At 40.0% G+C, this 19,633-nt stretch overlaps 1 protein-coding gene across 9 annotated transcripts in view; it reads left to right on the top strand.

Annotated features, from left to right (window-relative positions):
• PICALM (phosphatidylinositol binding clathrin assembly protein) overlaps window positions 1–19,633 on the top strand; it is a 115,040-nt gene that overhangs the window by 69,857 nt on the left and 25,550 nt on the right. For 3 of the 9 annotated variants that reach the window (XM_048841481.2, XM_048841484.2, XM_048841491.2), the window contains exons 12-18: window positions 148–248; window positions 10,135–10,287; window positions 11,953–12,033; window positions 15,313–15,420; window positions 17,013–17,144; window positions 17,238–17,268; window positions 18,727–18,826. In XM_048841481.2, the coding sequence (XP_048697438.2) occupies window positions 148–248; window positions 10,135–10,287; window positions 11,953–12,033; window positions 15,313–15,420; window positions 17,013–17,144; window positions 17,238–17,268; window positions 18,727–18,826 (706 nt within the window). The remainder of the gene's footprint in view (window positions 1–147; window positions 249–10,134; window positions 10,288–11,952; window positions 12,034–15,312; window positions 15,421–17,012; window positions 17,145–17,237; window positions 17,269–18,726; window positions 18,827–19,633) is intronic. The other 6 variants (XM_048841497.2, XM_048841507.2, XM_048841549.2 and 3 more) reach the window with 4 other exon arrangements.

The following is a 19,633-nucleotide window of genomic DNA, read 5'->3' as shown; positions in this document are numbered from 1 at the left end:
AAGGTATTCCCCATCAAACTAAAAACAAACTGCTATAGTTATGTCCCCTTAATGTTTAGTGAATCTGTTCATAATAGTTGAAAATGCTGTCTTGTATTGAAAACTATTTGATACAGTTCAAACAGTTGTCCTCCTTTGTCTCTGTAGCACATCAAAGCTGCCAAATGATCTACTTGATTTGCAGCCAACCTTTCATCCATCTGTACATCCTATATCCACTGGGCCACAAGTAGGAGGTACATGGGGAGGTAAGAACTCTAAATTGGATCATGCTTCTAATTGCCATATAGCCAATCTCCCATCAGTGACATTCTCCATAGTTTAGACTATCCTTGCTAAAATAGGGAAACTCTGAAATCTTTAAAATGAATTCAGCAAGGACAAATGTAAGCTCTATATGAGAGGGAAGGATCAAACACAGGTGCAAACTAGAGCAGGGGTTCTCATACTTCATTGTACCGCGACCCCCTTCTGACAACCCCAGGAGAGGGGACCAAAGCCTGAGCCCATCTGAGCCATGCAGCCCTGGGCAGGGGCCAAAGGGGAAACCCAAGAGCTTCATCCCCAGTGAGGCTGAAGCCCCTGGCCCTGGGCAGTGGGGCTCAGGCTTCTGCTTCGGCCCCAGGCCCCAGCAAGTCTAACGCCAGCCCTTGTGGCCCCATTAAAATGAGGTCATGACTCAGTTTGAGAACCGCTGAACTAGAGGGATGCAGATCATACTGAATGGTTTGGGGGTTTTATAAAGTACTTTAGGATGAAAGGGAGCTATTGGTAAAATAATTTAGTATGACAAATTGTATGAATCAGTACTGTAATACTTTCATGTTCAGTGCATCCAGATATTGCAAAACTACTTCATCCACAGCTGGGAGGACTCTTCCAACTAGTTGTCAACCACTTTCTTGGTGCCAAACATCCCAATATGAGACGCATTTGGTTTTGAGCACAAAATTTAAAAATAGACTAATTTGAAATAGTGCAGAAAAGAGCAATAAAATTATTTGAAACTAAGATCCCTGAGAAAAGCTTTTTTAGAGTGAGAAGGCTGAAACTAGACAGGGTGGCCTGTAACCACATAAAACAAAGATGCAGATTAGGCGAGGAATACAAACCACAAAGGCTTAAGAGTGCAGCAGAGAATTTTGGGTGAATATTAACAAAATGTTTAACTAAATCGTAGAATCATAGAAGGTTAGGATTGGAAGAGACCTCAGGAGGTCATCTAGTCCAACCCCAACTAAATCATCCCAGCCAGGGCTTTGTCAAGCCTGACCATAAAAACTTCTAAGGAAGGAGACTCCACCACCTCCCTAGGTAATGCATTCCAGTGGTTCACCACCCTCCTAGAATAGTTAGGAAATAGAAAAAACTGAATGGGACTCTGTTGAACCACTTTGACTGAAGCTCATGAAGATTAGAATTGACTGATCTTCCTAAGGTTTGGTTTAAGAATAGTAAAATTATCCTGTCACGTTGCATGGGGTAATCTAGATGACCCATTAGACAGAGGTCTTTTCTGGTGTAGATTATGTTGTAAACCTGTGTACATAAAATTTGGCTTTTCTTATGGGTAGCCAACAACATTCTACAAGGCAATTAAACAGATTAAACCATTTTCCTTCAAGAGAATTCAGACCTCAGATGTTTAGCAACCTGGTATTAGCATATTTAAATATTTCTTGGCTTGCCCCAGCCTTTCATGTTTCTTTTCCTATTACTTAAAGTGTGTTTGAGGATTTTGCAGATGATGATGAAACATGTAATTAATATATAAACTCACTGTTGTAATTGTCGGTATCCGTAGAGCACTAGAAACTTCAAGGAAGGGGTGTATTTTTTTATTTCTTTACATAAATATGTTGGATTTAGTAAAATGCTGAGCTAACTGAGGTGACATTTCAATTCCAGATTTTGTAGACATAAAATGATATGATAAATACACACGTTACCTTTCCAAATGAGCCCTGAGTGCTAAACTCCCATTTGGATTTGAGAAAAGAACTTGGTTTCAAACCAGGCATTAGAATACTTTACTTAAATACTTTTGGATTAATGAAAATATAGGCATTGGAACAGTGTTGTTTCCTGATTTTTCTTTAACAGGATGAGAGCACTCAACATCTTGTCTCATTCTTCATTTTGTGAGCTTCGGCCTGCTTCAACTAATTTTTCTACCAGCAAGAGTAAACTTTCTAAAACACATACTGTGTGTGTTACCTGTTGTTCCCTGTGGGCATGTATGTGTTCACATTCTGTATAACCTTGACAATTAACATTTGCGTGTAGGAAAGCTTTGCACACAATTCCAGGTAATGCATGGTGGTTCTACTACTAAATAGATTTTGTGCCTTATTTAAGTTTTAATATTTCAGGCTTTCACAAGGACTTCTAAAAATTTTGCTTCATTCTCCAGTGCTTCACCAGGTGCTGTGGTGGTGATGGTGGTGCTTTCAAAAATAGGATAATTCATCTGTTTTTCCTTTAATACAAAACACAACTGAGCAAAGCACCTTCCTCAGAAAGAGAGTCAGTGGAGGGCCTGTCAAGCTGTATTGAAATTGCATGCCTAGGATGAGTGAGAATTTAGAAATGGAAAAAAACTATTAACTGCTCTTACTGGTCTCCTTAGATCTTGTATGACTTTCTAGTACTTGGACAAGTCCAATTTTAAATGTCACAGGCAAAAGGGATTAATACCACTTCCTCACAAAAACCACATCCTAATATCTCAGTATTTTAGCGTTCCTGAAATTCAGCCTAAATTTCTCTTCTAGTAAGAGCCCTTAATAATAGCCGTTCCAGACTGTTCTATCTGCATAGGTGTAAACACCGTTTAAGATACTTGTAGAGATATATCAATAGCTACAAAGGTTTCAGGATTGGCTGGTGCTAAATTGTTTTGGATTATGGGCTTGAGAATTCTTTTTGTTTTTGTTGCATTGCATTTCATCCAAATATCTAAGCAGCATTACAAACGTTAACCCTCAACACTTATGTCAGGTAGGTAAGAAGTATTTTCTTCTTCGAGTAGTGTCCCTGTGGGTGCTCCACTGTAAGAGTGTCTGCACCTCTGATTGGAGATTTTAGGTAGCAGTGTCCGTTTGGCCCACGTACCTGCTCTCCCTTCCACTTTCTCTTCCTTGAGCCTATCTAGCTCTGTGTGGGCAAACCGCCCTCAGTTCCTTCTCAGACGCTTCTTGCCTGAGATAGTGAGTAGCAATCTGATTTACTTACCTCATGTTTCATTATAGTTGATAGATTTTAATTCTGTTGCTTCTTATAGAGTTTTTGTAGCATATCTAGGACTTCCATTTTTACTTTTCCAAAACCCAACAAAAAATTTTTTTTCTTTCTCCTTGTCCCCCCCCCAACCCCCCACCCTCAGTTTGGGCATTGCCCCCTGAAGGGGAGTGCCCAGCTCCACCAAGTTTAAACAGTGCCTCTTCTGTAGAGAGGCAGTACTGGTTACGGACAGACACTGCTGTGTCCGGTGCCTTGGAAAGGCTCACATTCTGCAGAAGTGCACCTTCTGCCAGAAATTGAAGGCTAGGTCCTGAAAGAACTGGGAGTTAAAGTTGAAATGCCTCCTCATGGAGGTTGCTCTTAAATTCACACCCGACCCCTGTGCCAAATCCCTCCACGGTGAAGATCATTCCCAGAGCCTTCAAATTCTAGGGAGGGAGAACCACAGAGAAAATTGTCTGACTCCCCTTTCAGAGCTTCCAAAAAGAGGGCTGCAAGCCCTCAAGCTGAGCTCCTGACCAGCCAGAGGAGATCCCCAATGCCATCGGTCACCTTGGCACCAGTGGCTCCAAAACACGGTACCCAGAAGACACAGGACCTTTGGGTACAAGTTCTGCCATAATGCCTTAAGACCTGAAGGGCACAGGCTCTGAAGTGGTAGCACCATCTGCCAAAGATAACAGCGGAGACCCTGCTGCCTCTGCGAAATCGGTACTAATGAAGAAATCCTTGGCACTGACCACCTCGAAGCAGTCTTGATCGAACTGTGCCTCTCATAAAAGATCGTCGGTACCGACAAGTCAGCGCAGGCAACATCTGACAGTAGGTTGCAACGACAGTACTACAGGAATTTCACTTTTCTAGGGACATCGTGATCGTGGAGATGCCAGAGTTCCTGTTACTCAGTACCGGGACTCTGGTACTGAGCATGTCCCGCTCCCCAGAATGACCAGTGGCTCTGGGGGCATTCGCCTCCAGCTTTCCTGTCAGTCCCACCCTATTCCAGTGAGGAGTTGGACAGTGACCAAAACAACACTCTGGCCTCACACCATACCCCCTCATTACAACAATCAGGACCCTCCCACGCACACTCCGATCCCCAACCCTCCTGGTATGGGCACCTCTGGGTGCCGCTACCCATGCCTTTTCCTCCATCCTAGTGGCCATACTGGGACCCATGGGCAGCCTACAGGCACCATACTTCTCAGGCATCTAGCATCTCCTACAGAGAATCTACTAGATAGTCTCCTACAACCTCTGTATCTAGAATTCCAGAACTACAGGAGGAAACTTTTGAGAAGCAGGAGGCCAGACTACAAGAGGAGACTACACCACCGACAAATAGCTCCTCCTCACCAGCTGAGGCTGTGATGCCCTCTCTGCCATGACCGTCCAGTGATATCAAGTTTTTTTTGAAGAGGTGAACGGCACCCACCACAAATTGCTGAACATATTTCAGACCTTCTTCTCTTCAAGGATTGCCTTCCCAGTCAACGAGATGCTTTTAGATCCTGCCTAGATTATCTGGCAGACACTAGCCTCTATTGTGCTGACATGTAAAAGGGCAGACAAGAAGTATTGCGTTCCCCCCAAAGAGGCAGACTTTTTTTTATTTTATATATATAATCTCCTCAGCCTAACTCTATTGTTGTAGATGCCGATAATTCGCTAGGAAAGCAACAACATGCTAAATAAACCCTGTACGATAGAGACTGGAAAAGGCTAGACTTATTTGGAAGGAAGACCTACTCCTCAGCATCTCTGCAATTCAGGATTTCAAACTACCAAGCCTTAATGGCAAAGTCTGATCACATGAATTATGGGAAACTCAGCATGTTTATTGACCACTTGCAAGAAGCACAATGAGAACAGTTTAAAGCCATCATCCATGAGAGCTAGCTGGTAGCAAGAACAGTGCTACAGACCACACTGGATGCCATGAATACAGTGGCCCACCCAGTTTTGATAGCAGTGTTAATGAGGCGGGCTTCGTGGTTTCAGCTCTCATGGCTGCTAAAGGAAGTACAGACAGTGGTTGAGGAAGTCTCTTTCAAAGGCTCCAGTCTCTCTCAAAGGCTCCAGACTCTTTGCTGATCAGACTGACACATCATTTCACACTTGAAAGAATTCTAGAGCCATGCTGCACCCTATAGGAATCTACACACCGGGACAGAAAAGAAAATTAAGTTCACAAGCATCTTACAGATCCCACCCACCCCAGTTCCCCCCACCTCAGCGATACTACGAGGCACAGTGCAAGAGACCTCAAATGCAAAATGGGAAACAGTCAGCCTCCCAATCCTCAACATCTCAGCCCTCAACCTCAAACACCAGTTTTGATGCCTTGGTCGAGACCCCGAGAAACCACTCTTCCCAACAGCTGCAACACATAGACTTTCCACATCCCTTCAGATGTCGCATAGCTCTCTTCCTCTGGAATTGGGAAAACATCACATCACTAATGAGTCTTGATGATCATTTCCAAGGGTTATTCAATCCACTTCACCTCTCTCCCTGTCCCTCTTCAGGGACCTTTCTCATAAGAGACTGTTAGGTCAGGAGAAAAAAGAAAAGGAGTACTTGTGGCACCTTAGAGACTAACAAATTTATTTGAGCATAAGCTTTTGTGAGCTACAGCTCACTTCATCGTATCACCTGCTGTGCCTAGGGACCATAGAACCAGTCTCTGTTCACCCTAGAGGTAAAGGCTTTTATTCCAAATATTTCCTATTCCCAAAGATCTAAAGAACTAGATTGAGGTCCCATATTGGAGTGGGGCATCTGGTATGTGGAAAGAGGTTTCCCATGCCCTTGAGGAATTTGTGTGTTCTTGGATGGGTGAATACAGAATATCCATCTCCCTGCTCCAGAGACAGAATAATAGCTGCTAGCGTGATCATTTTGAATCTCTGCACCTTCACATATCGGTTTAGTACTCTTAGATCTAATACGGGTCTCCAACTTCCTTTTTTCTTTGGGAATAGGAAATATTTGGAAGATAGTAAGATAGTACATGTATCTTAGATGTATCTTAAGATAGTACATGTATCTTAGATGTATCTTAAGATAGTACATGTATCTTAGATCTAGTACACTATGAAAGTCTTTTTAATTAGACTACCCTTTGAACCTATGGGCAACTGGCTCTCTTCTACACGTGTCAGTGAAGACCATCACCTCAGTATGACAAATAAGGAAAATAGCAGCATTGATGGCACCCACCCTTCACAGTCTTCTTTAAAGATAAAGGCACTCTGAGTTCCTGCACAATGTGGTCTCATGCTTCCACATGAACCAATTCATCAACCTCCCTACCTTTTCCCCAAAACCACACTGCAGCAACAGGGAGGCAGTACTACATATGCTTTATGTTAGAAGAGCCGTAGCATTTTATTTGGATAGGACAAAGTGCCTTAGGAAATCTCCTGAACTCTTCCTCTCCATTGTGGATAGATCCAAGGTCTCTGCAATATCAGCTCAATAGCTCGCCAAATGCGTCTTGAACTTCATTAACTATTGTTATCGTGCCCGTTACTAGTTACCTCCATCAGGAATTCACACGCACTCCTTGAGATCCATTTCCACCTCAGTCACATTGGTTAAAGGTGTTCCCATCTCCGATATCTGCACAGCTACAAATGGGCCTATGGTCATACTTTCGCGGAACACTGTGATTACTCAAGACTTCTGATGTCATCTTTGGCTCCACAGTATTATCAATAATAGACTGATTATCTAATATATAATAATTATCTACTCTGAAGCCCTAGCCCCCCCATATATGATACAGCTGTGAAGTCGCCTACAGTGGAGTGGTGGTGAATCCTGGTTACATCCCACCTGAGGTTCATTGCGCATAAACTAAGACGACGACCCATAGGGACACTACTTGAAGAAGAGAAAGTTACTCACCTTGTGCAGTAACGATGGTTCTTCGAGATGGGTCCCTATGTGTGGTCCACAACCCACCCTCCTCCCCTCTGCTTTGGAGTTCTCAACAAAGGGGCTCAGTCAGCGGTAGAGAAGAAACTGAAGGCAGTTCATCCGCGCACTGCTAGATAGTCCCGAGGCAGAGCAGGAGGGAGGGAGAGCGCATGTGCAGGCTGAATGGACACTGCTACCAAAAATCTCCAATCAGAGTCGGAGGCGCACCCATAGGGTGTACATCTCAAAGAACCATTGTTACTGCACAAGGTGAGTAACTTCCTCTTCCCCATTTTACAGATGGGGAAACTGAGCAGTTAAGTGACTTGCCTGAGATCATACAGCAAGTCAATGGCAGAGGCAAGATTGGAACCTGAACTATTTCCAGTCCTGTGCTCTAACCACTGCACAGCATCCCTCCCTTAGGTAAATCTCTAATGTTGGTAATGTTTATACCTAGAGAATATGATAGTTTAAGGGTATATATGGTAATTAAAGGGTAATGAACCAGGTATAACTTGGCTTACAATGGGGCTTGAGCTCCTTCTTCAGTTAGGCACGTCTGAACATTTTATTCACCAATCCATTAAGGATGTACAGGTGGATGTACAGCCAGCTACAAGGGCATTAATATTTTGGTAGTGTCTTGAGATTCTGGTTTTCTAAACTGTTCAGAGCTAGGGGGATTAGAAGTTGACCAGCTGTTCAAGAGCAGGAACATATTGAGTCACTTAAAAGTTTTTTTTAATAACATGATAGAAGCCACTGAAAAAGCTGAGGGTTTGTTTTGTCCTCTGTTGCTTCTGAAATACTTATAGTGCGGTTATTTGCAAAGAGAAGCTGGCCTGCAAAATGGAAAATGACTGGGGGAGGAAAAATAAGTCTTAGCTCCAATACAGGCCAGATTCTGCCTTCACTGTGCAAGCAGGGCTCCCACTGAAATAAATGGGGGCTGTGCACGTGCAAGGGTGGAACATGGTTTTAAGAACTGAAAATTGCTGCTTGCAAGAGAGCATGCTTCTCTGTCATGTTTCTTATGCTGAGTATGTAAGGGCCTAAATGAACCCAATGTACTTCATTCTGATGAAGTTGCATCTCTTATATCAGAAGTGTAAGTACAGTAAGTCACACTGAGAGCTAGACAAAATTGGAAATACGTCAACTGGAATCAAGGTGGGACAGAGTGGGTAGAATCTAAAATTTTCAAAAATTAAGATCTGAGTGTTGAAAAAAATGGACAGGAGGTTTGTAGCTTTTTATTAGCTTTGACAGTGTTAATCAACATTCAGGTGGGACAAACAATACTAATGCAATCTGAAACTTGGTGTTCAGGGAACAGACACTGTTCCAATGTGTTAAGTAGCCTATTCATTGTGCACATAAAATACTAAGAGCTCAATGGACAATACCTTTAAAGCAGCATAAACTGATCAAAATTTTTAAAGCGTTCTTTAGTGTTCTCTTAAACCTTCTGCTGTTTTTGTCTGAATTATTTAATCAAATAATCGGTACATAATTGAAAAAATGAAGTATTTGCAAACTAGTGTTTTAGTTGACAGACTGACTTGTGTGTGTTCTTTTTGCCAAGTGCCAATATGTACCTTAAGCTTCAGAAATCAAAAGGCAGAAGATGATGTATTTTGAAACTTCCATAAACTTGGAGTTAACCGAAGTTTGTCTTAAATGTTCTGTTTTCTGTTGATTACCAGAGAAGGAAATACAACCAAGAGAGGACAAAACTTGGAAGGGCAGGATGGCAAATGAAAATCTAATTTCATTTACACTGTTTTAATCTGTTTGTGCCAGAGCTCAAATTTTCTTGTATTAGCATCCATTGCAGACAATGATTACAAGATTTTGATATTAAAGCCTAAATTGTGGGTAAGACACATGAGCACAGGATTTTCTATTGCCATTTTATAATAACCTTATGGCATTATTTAATCGTGCTTGTCCTTTACTAAAGCACTGTTTGTCAAGCAGTTGACTAAAAACCATTTTCTTACAAGGCCTCTGAGCAATTCCACTCTTGCAGTTGAGCCAAACTGAATCTGTGGGGTTTTTTGTGTAAAATAGTCTGTCTGAAGCCAAATTCAAAGTGTTTTTTTGATGCTAAGAAAAATTGCAGCCACAATTCTGAAGTTTCATGCTGCTCGGGGCTAAGGTGAGACCAAAAGCTCTGACTTAGCCCTATCTTACGCAGTACTTGTTGTGGCAAACTGATATAAATTAACTCAGATTCATGCTGAGTATATAATATTTTGCAAGTTGCATTTGAGAAACTAGGACAAGTCTTAGTTTGATTTGCAAGAGTTTTGGATTAAATCAGTTTGTCTCTACCGCAAAGTGTAAAAGTGCCAGAAATTGAAAACTACTACTAAAAATAGCAGAATCACAAAATCTTTGACTTCTTTTTGCCGGATACATTCCTGTTACTTTCAAGCCCCAATCCCAGCATGGATTCTTTTTTGGCAGGCAGCCTTAATTTTGGCTGCTGCTGCCTGAAGCAGAAGCAGCCGGGCTTTGCTCCTTTGCAGCCAACGTTGCATTCCTACTGAGTTTATTGCTGCTTGTGTTCCAAGCAATGGGGAGACTTTCTTTCACAGAAACAGGAAGCAAAGTAGATTTGTATGGTATTTTCAATCCTGTCCCCCCTGCATGCATTCTTTGTGGAAAATTACATGGCATTTAGAGACTGGGTAAGGCTGTAAATCTGTTTTAGGTTCTTCTCACCGGTTTACTGGCTTACAATTCTGCCGTATAAATTATTAATTTGTATTATGGTAAGGCATTGGAATCTCATTCCAGAACCAGTACCTGTTGTTCTAGATGCAGTACAGACTAAAACAGTTGCTGCCCACAGGGGAAAACAATGTGAACTCTTTTCTCTTCTGCTGTTTCTAACAATTAATTCCTTACTAATTCAGTTCCCCTTTTCTCTTTATCTTACTCGCTGGCATTGCACAGATCCATTCTCTGCTACTGTTGATGCTGTTGATGATGCTATTCCAAGCCTAAATCCTTTCCTCACCAAAACTAACGATGCTGTTCATCTGTCTGTTGTATCTTCTGATGTATCTACTTTCACCACTAGGACACCCACCCATGAAATATTTGTTGGTAATGTACCTTTTAGCTAAATAATTGCTATAAAATATTTCAGAAATTGGATTATTTTTAAGCAAGTAGATTTTTTTTTCAGAAACAAACTAAAATCTGTGTTCTAGTTTTGATTATTGATGTGGGCTCACTATTTTATTTTAAAACTAGATGGACTAGAAGTTATCATAGCTGTATTAAAAATCATTGCTTAGTATACGTAAGTAGTCATTGTCAGACATTTCAAAGTTGTAATTGAAGCATTCTTGCTTAAGTATGCTTATGTAATATAGGGCTCTTATATAAGTATATTTAAAGACCATATTTCATAAAATTCATAGGCATGCAAGAATGAGAATGGATGAAAATGTCGCTTTTGCTTTTGTCGGATTGTCATGACCTTGTTGTAAACATGGCAGTTGAATCTGAATTTCTTTGGAGTCATGGAGTTTTTGTTTAGAAATTGTAATTTTTTAATTGTGGTGATAACATTTAATATTGACATCACTGACCTAAAATATCTGGTTACTTTATTGACTTTTTAAAATTCTTCTTCACCCAGTGGACAGGTACTAGTTTACCATATAAGTCACCATTTATAACTTGCTTTAAAAACAATAACAAGTACACCCCCCCACACACAAAACACAACTTTAGCCACTGTAGACCAAACATCAGAGCTGCTATGTTAAAAATCCTCCTAAAACTTGTGTTAGGGGAAGTACATAGTAATTGGATTGTTTCTCAATGTGAAGAATTGTCAGTTAACTATTTAAAAGAATAAAAGATGACTAATTACATGACAGCTTTTGTTTTTTAGAGCAAAGCTATTTGTGAAGACAGTCTTGCCGATCTTTTATTTTCACTGTAAAAATCTTTCTTGAAATTGATCGGGGGGAGACCTGATAAGTCTATATAAAAACCAAGTCACAAGTGAGAATATATACTTATAGCCAAATCATAATTCCCTGAAAACAAGGTTTTTAATATGAAAGAAGCCCCATAGGCACTACTTTAACTGTATTAGTACAAACAAGTTGCTACAATGTAAATGTGATTTTTAGATAACTCCTGGTTCTTTAGCTCATTTCAGTCCATTTGCTGAACCAAACCCCCTTGTGGCAACAAAATACAAATCCACTATTCAACTGTATTATTATACTTCAGATATTAGAGAAAATGCCTTAAGGTTTTTACAGAGACAAGGTAGGTGAGGTAAGATCTTTTATTGGACCTGTTGGTGAGAGACCAGTTTTTGAGCCACACGCAGAGCTCTTCTTCAGGTCTGGGAAAGGTACTCCCAGTGTCGCAGTAAAATGCAAGGTGGAGTAGATTGTTTAGCATAAATAGTTGGCACTTAAGGTTTTTACACTCATTTGTGTCTTCCAGAGATGTAAAATATGACATTTGAGCTAAAAAATGTGCATGTGTTTTAGTTGTAATTTTGCAACAGTCTTTTTCCCTTGATGTTCTCGATAATATAAAACTTGTTTCCTTTTTTAAGGTGTTTGATATATTTGGGTGCCTCTTTTGGTTCCATTTTATGATTAGAGTATACACAGGTTTCCTTTTTTTAATTTCAGTTCAAAGTATTTGACAAAATAAATAGTACATTTTGGTTCTTTTCTTTCTGTAACTCTCTCTATTCTTTCTCTGCTCTTTCTGTTCTATGATATGACTTATCAGATTCATTTTGTGGCCCTCAAGCTTATCCTAATGCTTCTCATTTCCGCAATGAGCCCTCTACTGTAGCTGGTCTATTTGGAGGTAGGTAATGTGATATGGCTTTATCACAGACATAGCAACTTGAATTAATTTGATATGTGCCTAGAAGAGGGAAAACCTCTTGGTGCATTAATTGGCTGAAAAAACTGCATTGTTTTGATACGTTGGCTAAAAATTTCCAATTACTCAAATATCATTGCTTACCTTAAATACGTCATTGCAGATAGACAAGTGATTGACAAGACCTTATGCTTTAAACTTGTGCTAAATGTTTGTTTTAAGCACTAATGTGCAATAAATAACTCCTCTGTTTCAAGGACACCTTTCTAATATTCTACCATTGCTTCATCCCACACTGAACAGTTCCTTATGAAAAGCAACTGTTACAGCAGGCTCTAATTTTGTTTGTTCTTAATGTGTCTACAAATCATTATATAGGTTGTCAGTCACTGCCTATCTGGTGTGCATGTGCATTATGGGCCCTATTGCTGTTATAGGGGTGTCTTCTGTGATTTGCAGAGGAGTTATTGTTTGAAGACACTACAGAATTGCCTTTCAGTGAAGTATACAGGAATTGCTAAAGTTAGAGAAACTATAATTCACAGATTTCAAGGCCAGAAAGGACCATTGTATCATCTCATCTGACCACCTGTGTACCAAAGGCCATAGAGCTTCCCCAAAAATAATTCCTAGAGCATATTTTTAAAAAAATATTAAATCTTGATTTAAAAATTGCCAGTGATGGAGAATTCACCATAGCCCTTGGTAAATAGTTCCAATGGTTAATTATTCTCAGTTAAAAATGTATGCCTTATTTCTAGTCTGAATTTGTCTAGCTTCAACTTGTAGCCATTGGATCATGTTATACCTTTTTCTGCTAGTCTGAAAAGCCTATTTATTCCCCATGTAGATACCTATAGACTGTGATCAAGTCATCCCTTAACATTCCTTTGTTAAGATAAACAGATTGATTTCCTTGAGTTCTATCACTATAAGACATGTTTTCTAATCCTTTAATTATTCTTCTGGCTCTTCTCTAAACCCTCTCCATTTTATCAACATCCTACTTGATTTGTGGATGCAGTATTCCAGCATCTAGTGCCAAATACAGAAGTAAAATAGCCTCTGTACTCCTAGTCGAGATTTCCCCTGTTTATCCGTCCAAGGATCACATTCACTCTTGTGACTGCAGCATCACATTAGGAGCTCACGTTCATCTGATTATCCCCTCTGGCCCCCAAATCTTTCTCAGAATCACTGCTTCCCAGGATGCAGTGCCCCATCCATTTAATTAGAATTCTTCCATACACATTTCAAGGTTCATGAAAAAGCAAAACAAAGCAAAAAGCTTACTCCCTATCAAAAAAAGCATGCAGAATCACTGGTTCTTGTTAACTCCTGTTTTCTCATCTTCCTGACGGGATTATTAATTGCTAAACACAAACTCCCTTAAGGATTTATAAAGTTGGGTTTTTCCCTCTTCACTTGCTAAAATCTTCAAAATAAACTTGTGGCTGAACAATTGACTGGGTTGGTGGCAGAAACCTAGGAGCAAAACTGCCCTCCCCCACTACACACTTAAAAATGGATGAGTCCCTAATGCTGTTCTCTTGATTTATGTTTCTTACAGCTGAAAAATCCTAAAGTGTGAGAGCAGGATACTTGGTTTGCAGAAGCAGATTCATTTTCTAAAGCAAAAACATAGACTTTATTTAAATCAGTCTTTCTCTTTATGTAAAGTTTGTTTTAAAAGAGCCACGTATCCTGCCAGATGGATTCCTCACTCAAATTTGAAATCTCTGAAATGCACTTATTTCCCTTGTCTTGCCATAAACTCAGTGTTTGAAGTTGCTTTGTAATAAAAACTAGCTGTCTAGCAGTTCTTTGGCTCTTTATTGTTGCTTTTGCCTCAACTTAACTGTGTATTCCTTTAAGGCAGCTAAAATGGTGTGACTGGTAACGAAAATTTTATTTCTCCAAGGGGTTTATATTTTGTCAAGGTTAAACAGCTTTAAACACTAATTTTGTTGAGGTGAAATGTTTTTTCACTGTAGGTAAACAGATAAATTTTAACAGAAAATTGCGGGGGGGAGTATGGTCTTTGATCAGTTGTTTTTGATTAAGATACTTTTATTCCTAGGTAAACTTGATCTTGTCTAATCTACATTCCTTGACTCTGTGGTATAAAAAGCAGAGCTGCTACTGTTACACTGGTCAGGGAAACAAGTTTTAAAATGTTAAATATTCTTATGGTGCCTTTCATATAATAGAATTATCTTACTAATTTATCTGCCAAAGTAAAATGGCAATGGTTGCAATATACACTTAAATAAAACTGAGTATGAATTTTGGTTTTATGTTCCTTTATTTAATATAGTGAACTGGGTCATAAACTTCCACTTATTACCTAGTACTTAATAGTATATTAAGCTTCCACAGTGGTGGTGTACAAACATTAAATAATTCTTGCAACATATGAGATAGTGACTGCATGTCTGTTCTACAGATGCACAGAAAATGAGGTGGAATAGCTTTTGGCAAGGCCACAGTTAGTGAAAGAACTGAAATTAGAATTTGTCTGACTCCCAGTCCCCCTGCCTTAACTACTAGACATACTACTACTGCATTCCACATAGAATTGTATAAAATAACAGACATTATAAAAATATTGGTAGTAACAATGCTCAAGTAACTTCTATTACCAGTTGTCTCATAGTAGATTGTCTTTGTTTGTACATTGGTGAGACATCTGCCCTAGGAATGTGATTTTCTGCAATAAAACCATGCTGTTAAGTGTAAATGTAGCTAGGTTGACAGAAGAATTCTTCTATCCACCTACGTACCGCTCTTTGTGGAGGTGGATTACCTACATAAGACAGAAAAGCCCCTTCCATTGATGTAGGAAAGCATTTCTACATTATGTCAGTGCATAAGTGCAGAGTAGTGCCTCTCATGGAGACATGCCTGAAGTCTCACCAAAACAAAGAGTGAGTGTCTTGGGATTCGGTGCCTGTATATTGCTGACCTTGCCTCCTGGGAATCTGTTGGGGATAAAAACACTGCCCCTTTTAAGGGAAGGAAAATGGATTTGGAAAACACTACTTGTAGCAAACCACTACCCAGATACTGTGTGCATTTCTACTTCAGGGAGTGATCTAAGCCTTAAGAGGTTTTTTTCATACACTCCCTTATTCAATCATTGCAGATGTTGGATAATACTCAAATCTATACACATGGTTTAGTATATCCTTTTTCACACAGAAAGTGGAGTTGTGGAACAATTGCTATATAATCCATTTGTACTCTTTATGTTTTGTTCAGGGTTCACTCCTTCTCCTGTTGCTCAACCACAGCCTGTAGCTGGCCTTAATGTTGACTTTGAGTCTGTGTTTGGAAACAAATCTTCTAATGTCGTCATAGATTCTGGTGGTAAGAGAGGCTTTCATTAATATTAATGTGGGCAGCAAATGTGCTTTAATTGTTTGGCATCTGTGGAAGGTAGATCTCATAAGAACGGCCATACTGGGTCAGACCCAAGGTCCATTTAGTCCAGTATCCTGTCTTCCGACAATGGCCAATGCCAGGTGCCCCAGAGGGAGTTAACAAAACAGGTAGTCATCAAGTGATCCATCCCCTGTCATCCATTCCCAGCTTCTGGCAAACAGAGGCTAGGGACGTTTGTTCCTGGTGTGAACAAATGCAGAGTGCTATGAAGAGACTCCAACTGGTGAAAGCAAAGTGAAGTTAAACTTGCAATAGCAGCATCTTTCACTTCATTTGTGTCTTTTTTTGTATTTTGTTAATTAAAGGGCTTCTCCTTTCTACTGAATATTTCTGTAGGGATTGCTCTATAATATTTAGAATCACTCCTTTTATTTAGACCCTGATCCTGCAAACACTTATGCATGTAGGTAACTTCACACAGGTTATTTTTACTAACTTCAGTAGGACTAAGCACAAAATTCAGCACATGCATAAATATTTGCAGAACTGCCCTTCGTTACCAGCTGATCAAAAGACTATATAATTTAATTGAATATGACATGAAATACAAAGTTAAATTCTGTCTTCATTGAATTTCACCTGCCATTTTGCTGCCCAATCACCCAGTTTTGTGAGATCCTTTTGCAATCTGCTTTGGACTTAACTATCTTGAGTAATTTTGTATTGACTGCAATCTTTGCCTCCTCACTATTTACTCGTTTTTCCAGTTCATTTATGAATATGTTGAACAGCACTTGTCCAATTACAGATCCTTGGGGATCCTTGCTATTTACCTCTCTCTACTTTGAAAACTGACTGTTTATTCCTACCCTTTGTTTCCTATCTTTTAATGGGTTCTGATCCATGAGCACCTTCCCTCTTATTAATTAACCTAAGGTTAACAATTAACCTAAGCTTTCAAAATCTGTTTAATTTCTGATTTTTTTTATTTGTGTTTAAATAAGTTGGACCTTAATCTTCTTTTTAGGGCATGATCATTTTAAGATTAAGAAAGCAAATTGCCAAAGCTAGTTGTACACACTTAACAGAGAAATTGGATTTATACTGAGTACCTTTAATTCTTTTGAGCACTCAGTAGTTAAATCTTTTCTGCTTGATGGATTTTATGCACATTTGGGTGAGCATTCTTGTGCCTTTTTTAAAAAAATTTTTTTTCTGCAACAGGAATAGTTAGAGGAGTTTTGACCTTTAAAAGTATAGATGCTATCCTGAAAACCTTCCATACTTGGCATTTGCATTGCAGTCAATGGGAGTTTCTCACATACAGGGTTTGAAGGATCAGTCTCAAAGCAGCTATTCTTCTGTGCCATTAATATCCCTGTTTGCAGTTGAGGTATAATGGCTTTATTCCCTTTATATACTGTAGTTTTGTGCAACATTTGATTCAGTCTTCCATATTTTTAACCAATGTTTTGTTGGACTCCTTACACCCTCCCCCCCTTGGTGTAAATGTGTAATCTGATCTTCAGTGGAAGCCTCAAGTTTAAGGTCTGTTTTATGTGTTTTATCATTTTAAGGCTTTGATGAATTAGGGGGACTCCTAAAACCAACAGTGACCTCTCAAAACCAGAATCTTCTGGTTGCCAAGCTGCCACCTAACAAGTTAGTATCAGATGATCTGGATTCATCCTTAGCCAACCTTGTAGGCAGTAAGTATTTGTTGAAAATCTGAAGATAAGTTTTTGTGTAATTCTATAAAATGAACAGGCTATTTCAGTAATGTTTTTCCCATTCTGTGGCAGATTTGGGCATTGGAAATGGAACTACTAAAAAGTAAGTGTGTTTTTAATCAAACTTGGAAAATGTATTGAATTTTTAACGGCTTATTCTTGATAGTACTTAGCACTTCATGTTCATAACCACTTTGTGCATATCAATCTTGAAAGCATCTCTGAGGAATTCAGTATTATCTCCATTTTACAGGGGAGGAAACTGAAACGTAGATGAAGTGACTTGACCCACAGCTACCTGTGGTGTGGGAGCAGGGCAGCAGCAACGAAGCTTGGATTAGAGTTCAGGGCTAAATCCTGTTACTGTGTTAATTGCTCTGGACCCTGCTGCCTGTTGCTCTTATTTAGAATAATAAATAATAATAACTGAATAAACTTCACAAAATACGTAGTTGATTGGTCATTCAGTATGTGAGGTTTTTTATTACAATGCATGCCTACAATAACTAGCAGCCCCTTAACAGACCTCAACACATCCCTTTTCCAAACACTTGAAATAAAATTAGCTTTGTGTAGTATCCCAGGAAGTTTAAGAAATCTGGGGTGTGATGGGCCAGTAGGAGGAAAGGGAACTCCTGATCCAGAATAATTGTGATCAGCTTTGATGTTGTATTTAACATCAAGCGCAATTAGCCTCAGCAACTCCATCACCACTGCAAAGAAAAGAATCCCGTCAGTCCAGTTCTAGCCTTGAAACCATCCAGGAATTTGTACACATTTGCTCCTGCCCAAGTTATAATTTGACCTGCAAAAATCGAGCTAATAGTATTACACCGCATCTAGGCTAAGAAAAGTAGTTGAGTTTAGGTCAATCTTAGCTAGCTTATGTTAGCTGAAAATGAGCTACATTTTCCCTAGTCCAGACCAGGTTTATCATAGAATATCAGGGTTGGAAGGGACCTCAGGAGGTCATCTAGTCCAACCCCCTGCTCAAAGCAGGACCAATCCCCAATTAAATCATCCCAGCCAGGGCTTTGTCAAGCCTGACCTTGAAAACTTCTAAGGAAGGAGATTCTCCCTAGGTAACGCATTCCAGTGTTTCACCACCCTCCTAGTGAAAAAGTTTTTCCTAATATCCAACCTAAACCTCCCCCACTGCAACTTGAGACCATTACTCCTTGTCCTGTCCTATTCTACCACTGAGAATAGTCTAGAACCATCCTGTCTGGAACCACCTCTCAGGTAGTTGAAAGCAGCTATCAAATCCCCCCTCATTCTTCTCTTCCGCAGACTAAACAATCCCAGTTCCCTCAGCCTCTCCTCATAAGTCATGTGTTCCAGACCCCTAAACATTTTTGTTGCCCTTCGCTGGACTCTCCAATTTATCCACAATTTATTGTGACTGTGCAACTTGATTTGGTGACTGAGCTCTTATGGGGTCAGTATTAATGTACATTTTCACTTTGTGGAAACATGCGAGCTTATTGGACTAATGTACTATATCTGAGGATGGTTCAAAGAAAATCTGTTTTCTAACATTTCTTTAAAAATGTATTTGAAGTGATGTAAATTGGACTCAGCCAGGCGAAAAGAAATTAACTGGTGGTTCCAACTGGCAGCCCAAGGTTGCACCCACAACTGCATGGAATGCTCCAACAATTGTAAGTCAATGAAGATTCTGAAGTAGTCAATCTATGTAACTTAAAATATAGACAAACATGTAATATAAAGGTGTGGAGGTGATGAGTCATTACAGTGAATAGGTTATGAAGATTATTTGAATAATAAATGTTCAGTTTGAGAATGTATATTGCTGTAGTAACAGTAGCTGGATGGTCAACTTCATTTAGATTATTTACCTTTTGTCAGATATACTGTGTCATTGCATATGACTAAGGCTAAGATTTAATCATGGGTAATTTTAGTAAAAGTCATGGACAGGTCACAGGCAATAAAAAAAAAAAAAATTCACGGCCCCATGACCTATCCATCACTTGTACTATATACTCCTGACGAAATCTTGGGTGTTCTGGGGGGCTCCAGGGTTGCAGCTGCTGCTCTGGAGGGGGGGGGGGGTCGCCTGCTGTATGGGGAGAGGGGGACTCTGGGGCACCCGCTGCTCTGGAGGGAGGACTCCAGGGTACCCGCTGGTATGGGGGGCAAGGTGGGGTGCTGGTACTGGGACAGGCCCTGGAGCCCCGGGCCACTGCTGCTGCAGGGGTGGCCCAGGACCACCTGAGCTGCTCCGGCAGCCCTGGGGTCAGTCATACCTGCCAGCTGCAGAAGTCATGGAGGTCCTGGAAAGTCACAGAGTCCGTGACCTCCATGGCAGACTCACAGACTTACGTATGACTTATTCTGTAATGCGAGTGTGAATTTATACTGTAAACTAAAAGTATTGCTGGAGCAGAAACTTAGGTTGTAGAACTTCAAACCCTTTGTAGTTATTTGAGTAGAGTAATTTGACC

Source organism: Caretta caretta, chromosome 1, assembly GCF_965140235.1.
Source record: "Caretta caretta isolate rCarCar2 chromosome 1, rCarCar1.hap1, whole genome shotgun sequence".
Classification (NCBI taxonomy): domain Eukaryota; kingdom Metazoa; phylum Chordata; order Testudines; family Cheloniidae; genus Caretta; species Caretta caretta.
This window is presented reverse-complemented; position numbering and strand designations above follow the sequence as displayed.